General features: G+C 30.9%; 1 protein-coding gene across 6 annotated transcripts in view; it reads left to right on the plus strand.

Annotated features, from left to right (window-relative positions):
• Nucleotides 1–14,786, plus strand: part of LOC134691359 (potassium channel subfamily T member 1-like) — a 136,540-nt gene that overhangs the window by 8,706 nt on the left and 113,048 nt on the right. The window contains exon 1 of one of the 6 annotated variants that reach the window (XM_063551850.1): nucleotides 8,838–8,972. The exons of 3 other annotated variants lie outside the window; for them this stretch is intronic. Coding sequence is in view for 2 of the 3 variants with exons in the window: in XM_063551844.1 (XP_063407914.1) it covers nucleotides 12,597–12,708 (112 nt within the window). In the remaining variant the exon portion in view is untranslated. Of the gene's footprint in view, nucleotides 1–8,837; nucleotides 8,973–12,443; nucleotides 12,709–14,786 lie in introns of those variants that run through there. 2 more of the 6 variants (XM_063551844.1, XM_063551845.1) reach the window with 2 other exon arrangements.

Consider the following 14,786-nt stretch of genomic DNA (forward strand, 5'->3'; position numbering starts at 1 on the left):
CATACTTTTCTCAATGGCAGTATTTCTCATACTTTTCTCAATGGCAGTATTTCTCATACTTTTCTCAGTGGCAGTATTTCTCATACTTTTCTCAATGGCAGTATTTCTCATACTTTTCTCAATGGCAGTATTTCTCATACTTTTCTCAGTGGCAGTATTTCTCATACTTTTCTCAATGGCAGTATTTCTCATACTTTTCTCAATGGCAGTATTTCTCATACTTTTCTCAGTGGCAGTATTTCTCATACTTTTCTCAATGGCAGTATTTCTCATACTTTTCTCAATGGCAGTATTTCTCATACTTTTCTCAATGGCAGTATTTCTCATACTTTTCTCAGTGGCAGTATTTCTCATACTTTTCTCAATGGCAGTATTTCTCATACTTTTCTCAATGGCAGTATTTCTCATACTTTTCTCAGTGGCAGTATTTCTCATACTTTTCTCAATGGCAGTATTTCTCATACTTTTCTCAATGGCAGTATTTCTCATACTTTTCTCAATGGCAGTATTTCTCATACTTTTCTCAGTGGCAGTATTTCTCATACTTTTCTCAATGGCAGTATTTCTCATACTTTTCTCAATGGCAGTATTTCTCATACTTTTCTCAGTGGCAGTATTTCTCATACTTTTCTCAATGGCAGTATTTCTCATACTTTTCTCAATGGCAGTATTTCTCATACTTTTCTCAGTGGCAGTATTTCTCATACTTTTCTCAATGGCAGTATTTCTCATACTTTTCTCAGTGGCAGTATTTCTCATACTTTTCTCAGTGGCAGTATTTCTCATACTTTTCTCAGTGGCAGTATTAATTTCCCAAACTTTTCTCAGAGGCAGTATTAATTTCTCATTCTATTATCAGAGACGGTGTAATATTCCCATACTATATTCTAGTCCACCAACATTGAGGAACCTACTTATAGGATTGTTCTTTTGAAATATTTGGTCTGGTCCTAGTTGTGCATGGAATATTTGTCACTGGACGTCAATCGATATAGAATTTTATATAAATATTTAATTTGATAGAATGTATATCAAACTTGTCTCTAAAAAGCTATTACATTTAAAAAAAATCTTTGCATTGCTCTGTTATTATTATGAAGGAAACCATAGAAGGATATCATCCAGACACTTTTAAAAAAAATACAAATGACTTTATCACGTTTCCTAAAATTCCAGATTTTGACCCTTTTTAACGAAACGAAATTCAGAGGAAAATATTGTCAAATTTCTTATTTGGACGTTAAATCAGTCAATTATTCATGCATGCATGCAGTCGATCTTCTTAGGTGTATATATCTATATAAAAAATATATATAAAAAGAACCGATTTATAGTTATTTTTAAACCGCATAGACAATAAGTATTGTTTTACATTTGAGAGATATTTGACACGGAAGAATGCTATTTGTTCAGCCGAAATATTTGTCAACACAATTTCATAAATCCTTAACGTATATGAACATCGCTTTGATTTTATAAATATATACATGTATGACATGAAATTTATGTCTACATGTAGAAGACCAAATTACGGAAAAACTCAATACAATAAGTATATAGAATTTACATAAAAAAATATTATATTATTCAGCGTTAGTTGACCGTAAATACCACACCAAACATCGTATGCTATATAGCAAAATAGGGATTGAGTAAGTAACTCAAAATCCTGAATCATTTGGTAGTAGATATGAGTCTCCCTGCTTCAATTTGGTTTGGTTTGTGTTGTTTACTGGTATAAATGAATTTAGGTTTTGTTTTGTGTGCGGATAATTGTTTTTTTTAACCGTCTTACTTCTTCTGTCCATGCGGTTGGATTTAATTAGTTGACAAACATGATAGTGGCGGTAAACCCTTGCAATCAATCAATCGACTGAACAAACAATCAATCAATCATCGAAGACATAAGATAAATTCCACTTTCACGGTATTTTAATATTTTCCTTCTATTTGTTTACTTGTAATAGAACGAAAACAAACCGTAAATAAAGTGTTCGTGTTATCATAAGTGAATATTTTAGAAATACCGCAATCACCAAAACAAACCGGTTTATTTTTAAATGTGATATCATGCAGTTCACCTGTACTTTACGTACCTATAAACAATTAAAGTTTGTGGTAAGTAAGTTATTTTATTTCAGACTTCCCGGTAAGATGAAAAGTAAAAAAATTCCCCTTTAGAATATGTTATTACAATTGTGATACTATTTTGTAACATTTATAATATAAATATGTTAATATGTAATTATTTAAGGCAGATAGCATATCGTCTACCGTGCTTTAAAAGCATATTTGAGAATATGAATCTAAAAAATGTACTATTTAGTTTCCGGTTACATGTATAATCTGTAAATAGATATGCTTACACTACGCTTACAAATACAATTGAAAGCAGAGTGCAAATCGTCTAACGTGCTTTTACAAAATATTTGAGAATAAGAATTTATATAAAGTACATGTATGTACTATAAAGTTTTCGGATGCATGTATAATCAGTAAATAAAGGTGCATACACTGCGCCTAAAAATACTATTGAAGGCAGATAGGATATCGTCTGCCATGATTTGAAAGAATATTTGAGAATATATAAGGAATATGAATAATGTATACTATAAAGATTCCAACAAAACATGTATAATTGAAAGTAAATATGCTTACTCTGCGTTTAAAAATACTATTGGAAGCTTCAATTGATTAAAAGAGATTGACCTTTGATTAAAAATACAAGTTTTGGATCGAGATAGTTTACATCGTTTATTCGAACTTTTAAGTTTAATTGAATATATAATAGCTCAGATCGGATCATTCTATTTCGAACATTTTTAATTGATTAAGGTCCAGCAGCAAACATTTCACGCAAATTTAGGACCTTAAAACAAGACAACACTCAATGTAATATGCATAGGTTTCTTCTAGATATTATAACGGGATGTTGTAAAAAGTCCAGCACAACAAATTTCACGCAAATTAGGACCGTAGAACAGACAACACTCAATTTAATAGCATAGGTTCTTCTAGGTAATACAACAGGATGAAAGAGGTTAATTTAGACCATAACCGTGTGTAAAATTTGGACTTGATGGATATGGCCAAGAATTCTGCCTTTTAGTAGATAGGCTACCAACAATTTGTTGTACATGCAGATTCTTAAAGTGCAGATACCGTAATACTCTTCCTACATGAAGCATCGAATATATCTTAATTCGCTATTTCGAATAGACGTTGCTTGCAGTGTATTTGGGGCCGTGGCCCAGGTATATACACGTGATTTGAATACATTCATAAGCAACTTAAATAGAGACAGCAGTCTAACCCTGAAAATTCGTTCATTTATTATTACCTTGTCTTACATAATATACTGTCCCTATTACTACATGTTACACTTTTAAAACGATATGTTAGTAATATATGCACGCTTGAATAATTACAAAATGAACACCTGTTGAAGTCGAATTTATGAGAAATGTATATAATAGATATATATATAAATTGTATTCTCTACAAATAGGTTTACGTAAATTCTTATAAGTTAATAGGCCGTATCGTGGGGGGAGGGGGGTCTTTTCTTTAACAAAGGTTTCACAACTTCTTTTAACCTAACAAGAGGTAAAAGAAACTATAAGATCAAAATTAAGAGTGAATATCTCTATTCCTTACAAAGATATAACTATTTGATAGTAGGCAGAATCTGTCCATGAACCATATACCGTTATTTCTTCTCAATTGAACGTGGCTAATTCTGCTCAACTGAAAATGTCTTCGTCTTCTGAGAAATTCAAATTTAACAAAAAATGAACTTAAAGGGAAAATTCACGATTTTTTACTTATGGTTTAAATATGTTCATTATGACATAATATATATATTCACAAAGTTTTATCGCTATATGTGCAGTAATAAAGGAGAAATTCAATATTTAATGAAAAAATATTAACTACTTCCTGTAGGTCGTGACGTTTTCTCCTGGTTTTTGCATGCCGGGATTTAAAATACAATCATTAAAAGTCTTGGTTTTTAATCATATTTTAACGTAATCGTAAGCGCGCCGATGACTTATGCTTTATCTAAATAACCATCCGATAATAAGAAGATAAAACGCACAGACGTTCAATTGTACATATTCATGAGATAAATTTTCTATGTTAAACGTATATATTCGAATTATTTTTGTAGACAACACAAAAATTTATAAATTTATTTTTAATTAATATATTTTCGGACTGATAAGGTGAACAAAGTAAAGAACAATAATCTGTAAAGACAATATGTTGGTGTACTTTTATTGACCTTTTACTATCTCTGCTATGACTTGATACGATGTGTGTATTCACGGTTCTGTGGCAATACTCGTAGATGGCTTGTTGAAAGGTAAATTGTTATTTGCACTTTGGTATTTAACCACGCCTCTCGGGCACACTTTGCCAGGTGTGACTGTCTATTCGGATCAGTGAATTATAAGACAAGGGAGCATTCAATATACATATTTAAAATATATATTCAAGTTTGTGACAAATAAAAATTGATCGCCGTGGAATTATTTAATTATGTTTTGTGCTATTATTTATTTGAATTTAAATAAGTTAATTTACTAAGAAATACACAATTTTCGGTTAAAGACGGGAAACTTAAATCATATGTCCGATCGAAATGATTTACACCTTTTGTCCTTGATTGATGTCTAATAAAAAGGAGTTCTTAGAAATTATAAATAGCTTTACCAAAGTATTTTTATTTGTCTTTATTAGGCAAATAAATGAATGAGAACACTTAGATTTAGACTTTTTAAAAGCCACGTATAAATTAATAACTGGAACTGAAGATAACTCTACCGAAGCGGAATATAATATGAACGAATAAAGAAAAAATATTTTTCTACTTGAGAAGTTTTAAAAATTTGACAGCAAATTTACGGTCTTCTTGGAAAGGAATCGAAAAATTACGAATAGATATTTTTTATCAAGTGTGAAAAAGGTCAACCAAATTTAATCATAATCGGGGACGTCCTTATTAAAATAGTCTTCGTCTCACAACGTATAATACTTAATAACTATTTGACCAAAGATGTTTAAAAACAAAAGACAACGAATTTAATGTCATCTTTCCCTATTTTTGAATGTAATTATAAGTCTGTTCAACTGGCAAGAATACCCCTAAAGCGGACAAATATCTGACAAGCAGTTTATTCTTTAAATTTGCTGTCATTGAATATCAAGAAAGAAAATAAATCCCGAAAATGATTTGAAACTTTAATACTCAATAGCTTTCCTAGAAAATATTCACATCCCTCGGGGATTATTAGTGTAGTACGTCCAGTTGCATATGTCGGAACAATTATGGTGATGACGAATTTCTTTCTTTATTCGAGAACAATCTAATTGATATATAAATCTGTAGATTTTACTATGTTCATAACTTCGATGAACCAAAGCAAGTTATAGATCGACCTATCTTTAAATCAAATTGGTCCTCTTCTTCTTCTTCTTTTGGTATATGATAGTCTATCGAATTGGATGATTACATACTGTTGGTATACGTGGACTAGTCTAATATTTACAAAACTTTTACCCCAATTTGCACAAAATTTATGTTTCTTTCAATGTATACATGTATATATTTTAAATTGCGCTGTAATTCCGTAACTTTCTATCCGGGCGTATAAACGAATCGTCGACAAGTGCGCACATTTTTTTTATCAACATTTCTGGAATGATCCAACTACGTCCATTACTATTGACAACGAGTAAATATTACATTTTCCCAGAGACATATAATACAAATATTTTTTTTATTTTTTTCTTGTATCATTTTTTTTTTTATAAATAATATTCTTTACACCAGAAATTTTATTTATAAACAAGCGTATGAGTTAAGTAATGACTAGTATATTATATCACTTTCGGACACGCAAGACTGAGATGTATATTATAAATGCACCTGATAGTTCAAAATGGAAAGTTATAAGTTATCGGCCGTGTACACTGATCAATACCTACAGAAGTGAAACGATGCATGAACTTGCAAGCCCGACAGGAAATCGCCTGAATACCTGGACGTGTCACCTTACACCCCTCACAATACCTTTGGGAGTAATACCTTAAGCCATGCGGGTGACCAGTGGAGCGAAGATCCTAATTTATTTGAATAAAGTATATTACTTTAAAGAATTATGAACGAATTAGATTTTCGAAAACAATTTTCACGGAACACTTATTTATGATTTGAACTTTGACTTTTAACTAATTCCAATATTAACAGTTTAAAAATAACAGACTATATGGTTATTAAAAAAATAAGAACATTTTCCGTATCAAGTTAGTTAGTCAAATAAAACAACCGTAAGATTGACAAGATATCGACACGTAATAAAGACTACATCGGTTACTGTAGTTTTGTTTCTTTGTGGTTTATAGACATATCGGGATTTTTATTTGGACAAGATAACAAAATGGCGGAAGGCAAAGAACTGATACTCAAAATTTAAAATCGATGGTGATCTCTTATCTAGCGGAATAAAACTTTGATATTTATAAATTTGAGCATTTTTATACAGAATGGACATTATATCAATTTTTGATTTTTTTGCGAAGTTTCCCTTTAAAACACTCTATATATCTCATGCAGAACACTTTTCGTTCTTATGTTATCTTGGTACTCACCTGACCCCCCCCTTTTTTTCTCTCTCTCTCTCTCTCTCTCTCTCTCTCTCTCTCTCTCTCTCTCTCTCTCTCTCTCTCTCTCTTTATGTCCCTGTTGACCCTTCGTACATAGGTCGGTCTCATTTTAACAATTGTATAATTAGTTACAGTTATTAAAACTTTAGCCTTGATCTAATAAGTTGAATGTAGACTACCGTCTGACAAAAACACCTATTTATGGTTTTATTAATGTCAAAAAGAGGTTTTACAAGTCTTATATTGTCTTTATTTGGCTAAAAGAATTCCTCTGACGTTTATAAGAAGAAAGTGTTAAGTAGTTGTCATAAATCTTCATGACATGCGACATATGAATTCGGTCAAGTGTAAAGCAAATGTTTCCTTTTTTACTTATTTCATATGCACATCTGCACTTCATTTTTTTTATCGCCTGCTATAACAGCATCACGTGGTGACACATAATATGCAAATTCAACATAATACAACCTAGTACGCTTATAAACTGTTAACCTACACTGTATCAATCTGATATAAAACCGTGCACGCATTGCCCCCATTTTCTGATATATCGCGTGACAAAGCATTTTTTTAAAATTAAATGCGACATTTTAGAAAACGTGAGCGATGCGATATCCGATTATCGATTACATTGTTAATGCATGTAACGGGTATCGTCGAATAGCTATATAAACCAAGACGATGTGACACATATAACATCGATTATATATGCTTCAATAATCGGGGGAATTAAAGAGTTTACCGAATTCATTTCGTAGTCTACTCGATTAAACTCTTTTTGTACATGTATCTATTGTCTATATTCGCCGAGATATATACGATAAGTCATATTAAATATCCTTTATTAAATATACTTTGTTATTTGCAGTATACCTCATAGTCATTTTTTATATTGACATTTCTCCGCACAAACTACTAATGCCTCATGTTTGTCTTTTTAAAGTGAAGATACACTTACCGGGTGCACTTGAGTCAATTTCAACATAGTATTCATTGATACATTGCTACTATTTTGAGTGTATTTTCTGTGGTATATTATTTTATTTTATTATTTTTATAACACTGTTATATATCTTTTATTATGTGTGTATTGCATATGTTAATGTTTATAATAATATTGTCTGTATCATATGCCCTCCTGGGGCCCTAATTTGGAAAATAAAAATATTCTATTCTATTCTATTCTATTCTATACTAGTAGCCTTTTTGTGCTGAGTCGGCTTAAAGCAAAAACCAATGATATCACTCATCAATCTATAATTGTCTTAATCAATCAGTATGATTCATGTACCAATTCAATTCAATTATATCCTGACCACAGAACAATTGGTGAAAAAATTAAGAATAAAAGATTTTTTTAAAAGAAATAAAGATTTCTTTCGATGATTAAGTTATAATAGTTTATCGTGTAGCGCATTGAATGTGAACCAATATCCAGGATTTAAAAAAGATCTTCTTAAAAATTCATGTTGCATGTTTCTTTTTTACTAACGTGCTCTAAAAAATTTAAATGTCACTGGTACTCCGAAAAAAGACAGGGACGTGTTTTATTCGGAGTACCCTCAACAAGTCGAATAGTCACACAAAAAAATAACTGTAATTCGGAAATAAAATGTACAAATGAACTTCATATATATATATCTACTATGTAAAAATATGTTAATAATGATGATGATCAAATGAGAAGTTATATAAATCATTTAATGAGAAGTTATATAAACTAGAATTAGGAATTTATCAATTCTAAATATAGATATGTTTATGCAAAACATTCTTTAGTACGTATGATAAGGGGCTGGGTTGGGGTCTCTATAATAGAGAAATATTAGACAAACAAAAAATAATAATAAAAGAAAATATATAGAGTACTTTGATATAATTACACACTGACAAAACCTTTAATACTTTATTAATAAAACAATGGGATAAATAAATAAAGAATGAACAAAAATTAAGTAAAAAATAAGAATTATGAAATAAAGGATCCCCATCCAGAATGTCATTAATTTCTGTGGTGACATAAATTTTCACTTGTGTTTTAAGTAACCGACAATAATAAATCTGTAACAACAATTTCTTGATTAGTATGTTGACAATTAATTCAAATTAGTTTCCTTACTATGTATTTTTATTATTTACTTCTTTATATAACATTGTTTAATCAGTTTTGGGTTCAAGTTAAATAGAGATTTCGGGAGAACTCGATTCAGTTTTGTGAGAGCACGAAGGATTACTTTTATGAATTTTCATTGTTTTTGTTTACTGCAAGTGAAATCAAACAGTAAAACATATCTTGTAAAGTGGTACGTATTGCATCTATTTTGTTCTTTCCTCTGTATTTATTTTTGTTCTTTCTTCTGTATTTATTTTTGTTCTTTCTTCTGAATTTGGTTTTGTTCTTTCTTCTGCATTTATTTTTGTTATTTCTTCTGCATTTGTTTTTGTTCTTTCTTCTGCATTTATTTTTGTTCTTTCTTCTGCATTTATTTTTGATCTTTCTTCTGCATTTATTTTTGTTCTTTCTTCTGCATTTATTTTTGTTCTTTCTACTGTTTTTTGTATTCTTTGGCTTAGTTGTTCTTATCTTTAAGCCTTATTATGTACAATTTTAATCTGACGAGATAAATCTTCGGCTGACGGAAAATTGTCGATAATTGCCTAACAGCAACAGGAGACGGAATTTCTTATATTATATCTCAAATACTCGCTTACGAGGGATCAACTTTCACTAGCGAGAAGTTGGTGAGTTTGACAAATCTTTTTAACGAACCAACGCTTTATATCCATTGTTTCTGTAACACAATCAAAGTTATCCGGTGTATACTTATAAAATACATGGGAATTATAAATGCCTTTGATTTCCATCAGTCACATGTACGAAAGTAAACAAGATAAGGGAGCTACCATTTGATTTTTATGGGGGGGCTAGGATGAAAAATTTTGTCCTGCTTTTTTTTATAGCTGTAATCTCTCACTGTCCTGCCTTTTTATTTTTCACTCTGTTCGGTCCTGCCTTTTTTTTTTTAGTTTAATCTGACTTTTTTTTTTTACCTAAATCGTCGTCCTGACTATTTTTTTTTGCAAGTGTCTCATCCTGCCTATTTTTTTTACTCAAAACTCCTGTCCTGCCTTTTTTTTCAAATTTCATCCTAGCCCCCCATAAAAATCAAATGGTAGCTCCCTAATGCGATGATGTTTAGTACAAATATCGAAGCGAGTTGATAAGGAAGGAAGCCATCACCGACATAATTGTATATTTCCTTTATTTTAAAGATGCATCATTGATCGAATATCCTGTTCTCAGAAGATGGAACACATTATTTGATGAAATGAGTTTATGACTGCAGGTTTTCCGTGAAACATTGTCGTTCTAATACTTCTCTTTTTACCCTTAACTAATGTGTAAGTAATAGTTATCCCATGAGGACGCGTTGTGTCAGTGTAAGATCATCACGATGACCGTAGTATTTATATTGTTATTGTACTTTTTCTAGAAACTTAACTGTATAACGTTTTATAAGGGAGATTGTTAACTGTATAACGTTTTATAAGGGAGATTGTTAACTGTATAACGTTTTATAAGGGAAATAACAATCTATCTATTTATATATCTTAGGATGAGATAGCCAAATTTATAAAAATATTTATGAGAAGCAAAACCACATGAGCTTCATAGTTCTAAGAGAGTTTAAATGGGTTTTACTGAATAGAAAATAAGGGTTCAAATCTTTCGAAAAATGGAGCAAAAAATAAAGACTACAGAAAAATGTGACAAAATGATAAAAAATAGAGAATAATGGGTAAGAAATAGACTGACAAAACTGACCTAAATATTAAAAAAAAAGTATACATAAATGAACGACTCTAAGTCAATACCCTCTGAGAACATTCAGAGTTGTACCCCTTTATAAAATTAAACACAAAACTGTAAATGGACAAAATAAGCTACAACGAATATTTTGGTTACGAACTATTGCATATATTATTCATACATTATAGGTTATATTTTCGCATTTTGAATGATAAAGTTAATAACGAAGTATAAGGTTCTGTACAGACAGTGTAAGGAACTGTACAGACAGTGTAAGGAACTGTACAGACAGTGTAAGGAACTGTACAGACAGTGTAAGGAACTGTACAGACAGTGTAAGGAACTGTACAGACAGTGTAAGGAACTGTACAGACAGTGTAAGGAACTGTACAGACAGTATAAGGAACTGTACAGACAGTGCAAGTGTCTTAACCGGAGACTGGGGTATTCTAAAATTTCATAAGCGTAAACTCTTAAAATAAAAAGCACAAATGAAAAATAGAAAAAAAAACAGAAATGTTTAATGAACCGTGGAATCTGTCCTTAAACTTGAAATTGCTACATAAATCACAATTGATATTATTATCATATTCATACTCAATTTTAATTTAATGTGACTTCAACCTCATGGGAAACCGTTTTAACCACTAATTCACTTCAACCTGTGATGGGACGAGTGGATGGACGGACAGAAAACACCATTACCTCGTCTATCGCAAGAAGGGTATTATTTTTATGTAAAACAACCATGACCACTACTTTTGTTAATATAATCAAACGAAGCCGAGATTTTCTCAAAGACAAAAAGAAGAAAAGTATATTCTCACTCTTAGAAAGTAAAGTGACAAACGAATGGGTAACATTTCTGTTCCTTACTGTAACGCATCTTTTATCTGGGTACAGTATATCAATATATATGTTCCTGCTCATATGAATAACAAGTAAGGAACTTTTTATATCCCATTATGGGCATTATGTTTTCTGGTATGCGCGTCCGTCCGTTCGTTCGTTATTCTGTCCGTCTGTCCCGCTTCAGGTTTAAGTTTTTGGTCGAGGTAGTTTTTAATGAAGTTGAAGTCCAATCTACTTGAAACTTAGTACCCATGTTTCCTATGATTTGATCTTTCTAATGTATATATTAATACCAAATTAGAGATTTTTCCACATTTTCACGGCCCATTGAACATAGAAAATGATATTGCGGATAGAGAATCCGTGTACTTTGGACACATTCTTGTTTCTCTTTAAAATAGTATCCGTAAGCTTTCAGTATTCGCAATAAAAATCAAACTTGTTGCGATAAGATTTCCCTAGTCTTGCAATCAAGCTACGTTGTATTTGTTTAAAATGTTATTGAAAAGGGTGAAAAGATTTTATATACCCCATAAAAAAAACTGGTCCAAGGTAAAATGAAATTATTTTACCACTATGATCTCCAAATATATGCCTATTTATTAAAAAGATAGCAATTTACCATATATTTTGATATACAATGTCCGTAATGACTTATATATACCCGTATATAAATCATATACCTAAATTTAATATGCGTTCTCACGAAATGTGGCCAATCTAGGCTAATAGAATTAGAGTTATATCGTATTTGAAATTTTAACTGTTACTGGTTACATAGGCGATACGGATGCGTAATTTCACAGGTGGAAAAATTTATATGTTTCGTTAAAAAGTTTATTTTATAAAACTTTTAATTTCAAAAATTCGGAGAAATCATATAAGCGTTACTTCATTTTTCTAATCTCTAACTATATTATGTTTCCGTAACGGAGCCACACGTCTTGACTGTTTTTATGTGGATATATAAGTTTTAATGGGATGTAAATAATTTATTTTTAAAATTGAATTGTGAATTGCAATTTTTGTCAGTTTCCCTATTTACAATAAAAAAGATTTTAATCAATTTCCGTTGAAAAATTTGAAGATTTAATTGTTTCTATAAAATTTGTATGTGAAAAGTTTATATTAAAATCTCCTAAGAGTATACAATGTGTGTTATTGACTTAAGTATTCATTCGACCATTATATGGAGCGAGAAGGACAAAAGGCAAATGAAACCATATCTGGTGTCATAAATGATAACAAGATGTGAGCATCTCAAATGGAAAATATCACAGAAAAGAAACTACCACGAACCGGAAGTGAAAGCGAGTTACTGGAGAGATATTTAAAATTAAATAAGCCGTGTACCTGCGAAAATGGATGTTCCTCAGGTATTGTCTAAACAATATTCTTTTCATTTACATTTATATCATACAATTATTCTAACTTTTCACTTCATTATCGTCCTGAACTTGCATGACCTATTTGCCACTGGATGTTAAGCAATCAACAATCAATCATCTTTTGAATCAATTATTAACAATGAAATATTAATTACTTAAGATATGTAATTTTATAAAACTGAATTTGATGCCCGAAATCACAGTCGAAATTTTAAACACAATCTAAAAATGATATAGATACATTGTATACATCGGTAATCAAATTTGAGCAATTGTTTTTGTGTTACAGGAAACGTATTTTCTTTTCTTAGCACACAGTTTTTAATTCTCGCAAACCGGAGATATCAACTTCATTCTCTGTTTCCCTGACATCTCATTAACGTTGTGGTCTCAATCCGCCTATGAAAACTGTCATCGCCATTGATATCGTAGTCACGGAAACACTTTTAACAGTCAACTGCCATCTCAACTGCAAAATGTGATCTCAGTTGTCAACTGACAATTTTGAATGTCAACTGTTTAAATGCCAACTGGCATCTCAACTATCAACTCGCCATCTTAAAAGCCAATTGTCATTCTTACTAAAAACTTTCACCTTAGTAACCAACTGACATCTTAACTTTCAACTGCCATTCTAACTGCCAAATGTTTTTTTTTTAATCTTTATGTTATCTTAACAACGAACTTAACTATCAACTAAACTACCAAAGACATCTTAAATTCCAACTGTCATCTTAACTGCCAACTGGATATTGGTATTATCACAGGCATCATTAATGACAGTGACATCTTTATCTATTTATTATACTGACAATGTCATCTTTATCTATTTATTATACTGACAATGTCATCTTTATATCTTTACTACACTGACGTTGTCAACGTTGTCATATCATACTTCAATAGTTACTAATACAACCATCATTACTGACAATGTCATCTTTATCTCTTTACCTGAGTGACATTGTCATCTTAATATCTTTACCAGAATGACATTGTCATCTTTATCTCTTTACCAGAATGACGTTGTCATCTTAATATCTTTACCAGAATGACATTGTCATCTTTATCTCTTTACCTGAGTGAAATTGTCATCTTTATCTCTTTACCTGAGTGAAATTGTCATCTTTATCTTTTTTAAATACAAGAATGACATTGTCATCTTTATCTCTTTTAAATACAAGAATGACATTGTCATCTTTATCTCTTTACCAGAATGACATTGTCATCTTAATATCTTTTAAATACCAGAATGACATTGTCATCTTTATCTCTTTACCAGAATGACATTGTCATCTTTATCTCTTTACCAGAATGACATTGTCATCTTAATATCTTTTAAATACCAGAATGACATTGTCATCTTTATCTCTTTACCAGAATAACATTGTCATCTTTATCTCGTACAAGAATGACATTGTCATCTTTATCTCGTACAAGAATGACATTGTCATCTTTATCTCGTACAAGAATGACATTGTCATCTTTATCTCGTACACGAATGACATTAACATCTTTATCCCTTTACCAGAATGACATTGTCATCTTTACCCCTTTACCAGAATGAGAATGACATTGTCATCTTTATCTCTTTACCAGAATAACATTGTCATCTTTATCTCGTACAAGAATGACATTGTCATCTTTATCTCGTACAAGAATGACATTGTCATCTTTATCTCGTACAAGAATGACATTGTCATCTTTATCTCGTACACGAATGACATTAACATCTTTATCCCTTTACCAGAATGACATTGTCATCTTTACCCCTTTACCAGAATGACATTGTCAAATTTATATCATTGCCAGAATGACATCGTCACCTGTATAGCTTTACAAGAATGACATTGTCAAATGTATATCTTTACCAGAATGACATCGTCACCTTTAAATCTTTACCAGAATGACATCGTCATCTTTAAATCTTTACCAGAATGACATCGTCACCTTTAAATCTTTACCAGAATGACATTGTCAAATGTATATCTTTACCAGAATGACATCGTCATCTTTATCTATTTACAAGAATGATATTGTCATCTTTAAATCTTTACCAGAATGAC

Source organism: Mytilus trossulus, chromosome 11, assembly GCF_036588685.1.
Source record: "Mytilus trossulus isolate FHL-02 chromosome 11, PNRI_Mtr1.1.1.hap1, whole genome shotgun sequence".
In the NCBI taxonomy this organism is placed as follows: Eukaryota; Metazoa; Mollusca; class Bivalvia; order Mytilida; family Mytilidae; genus Mytilus; species Mytilus trossulus.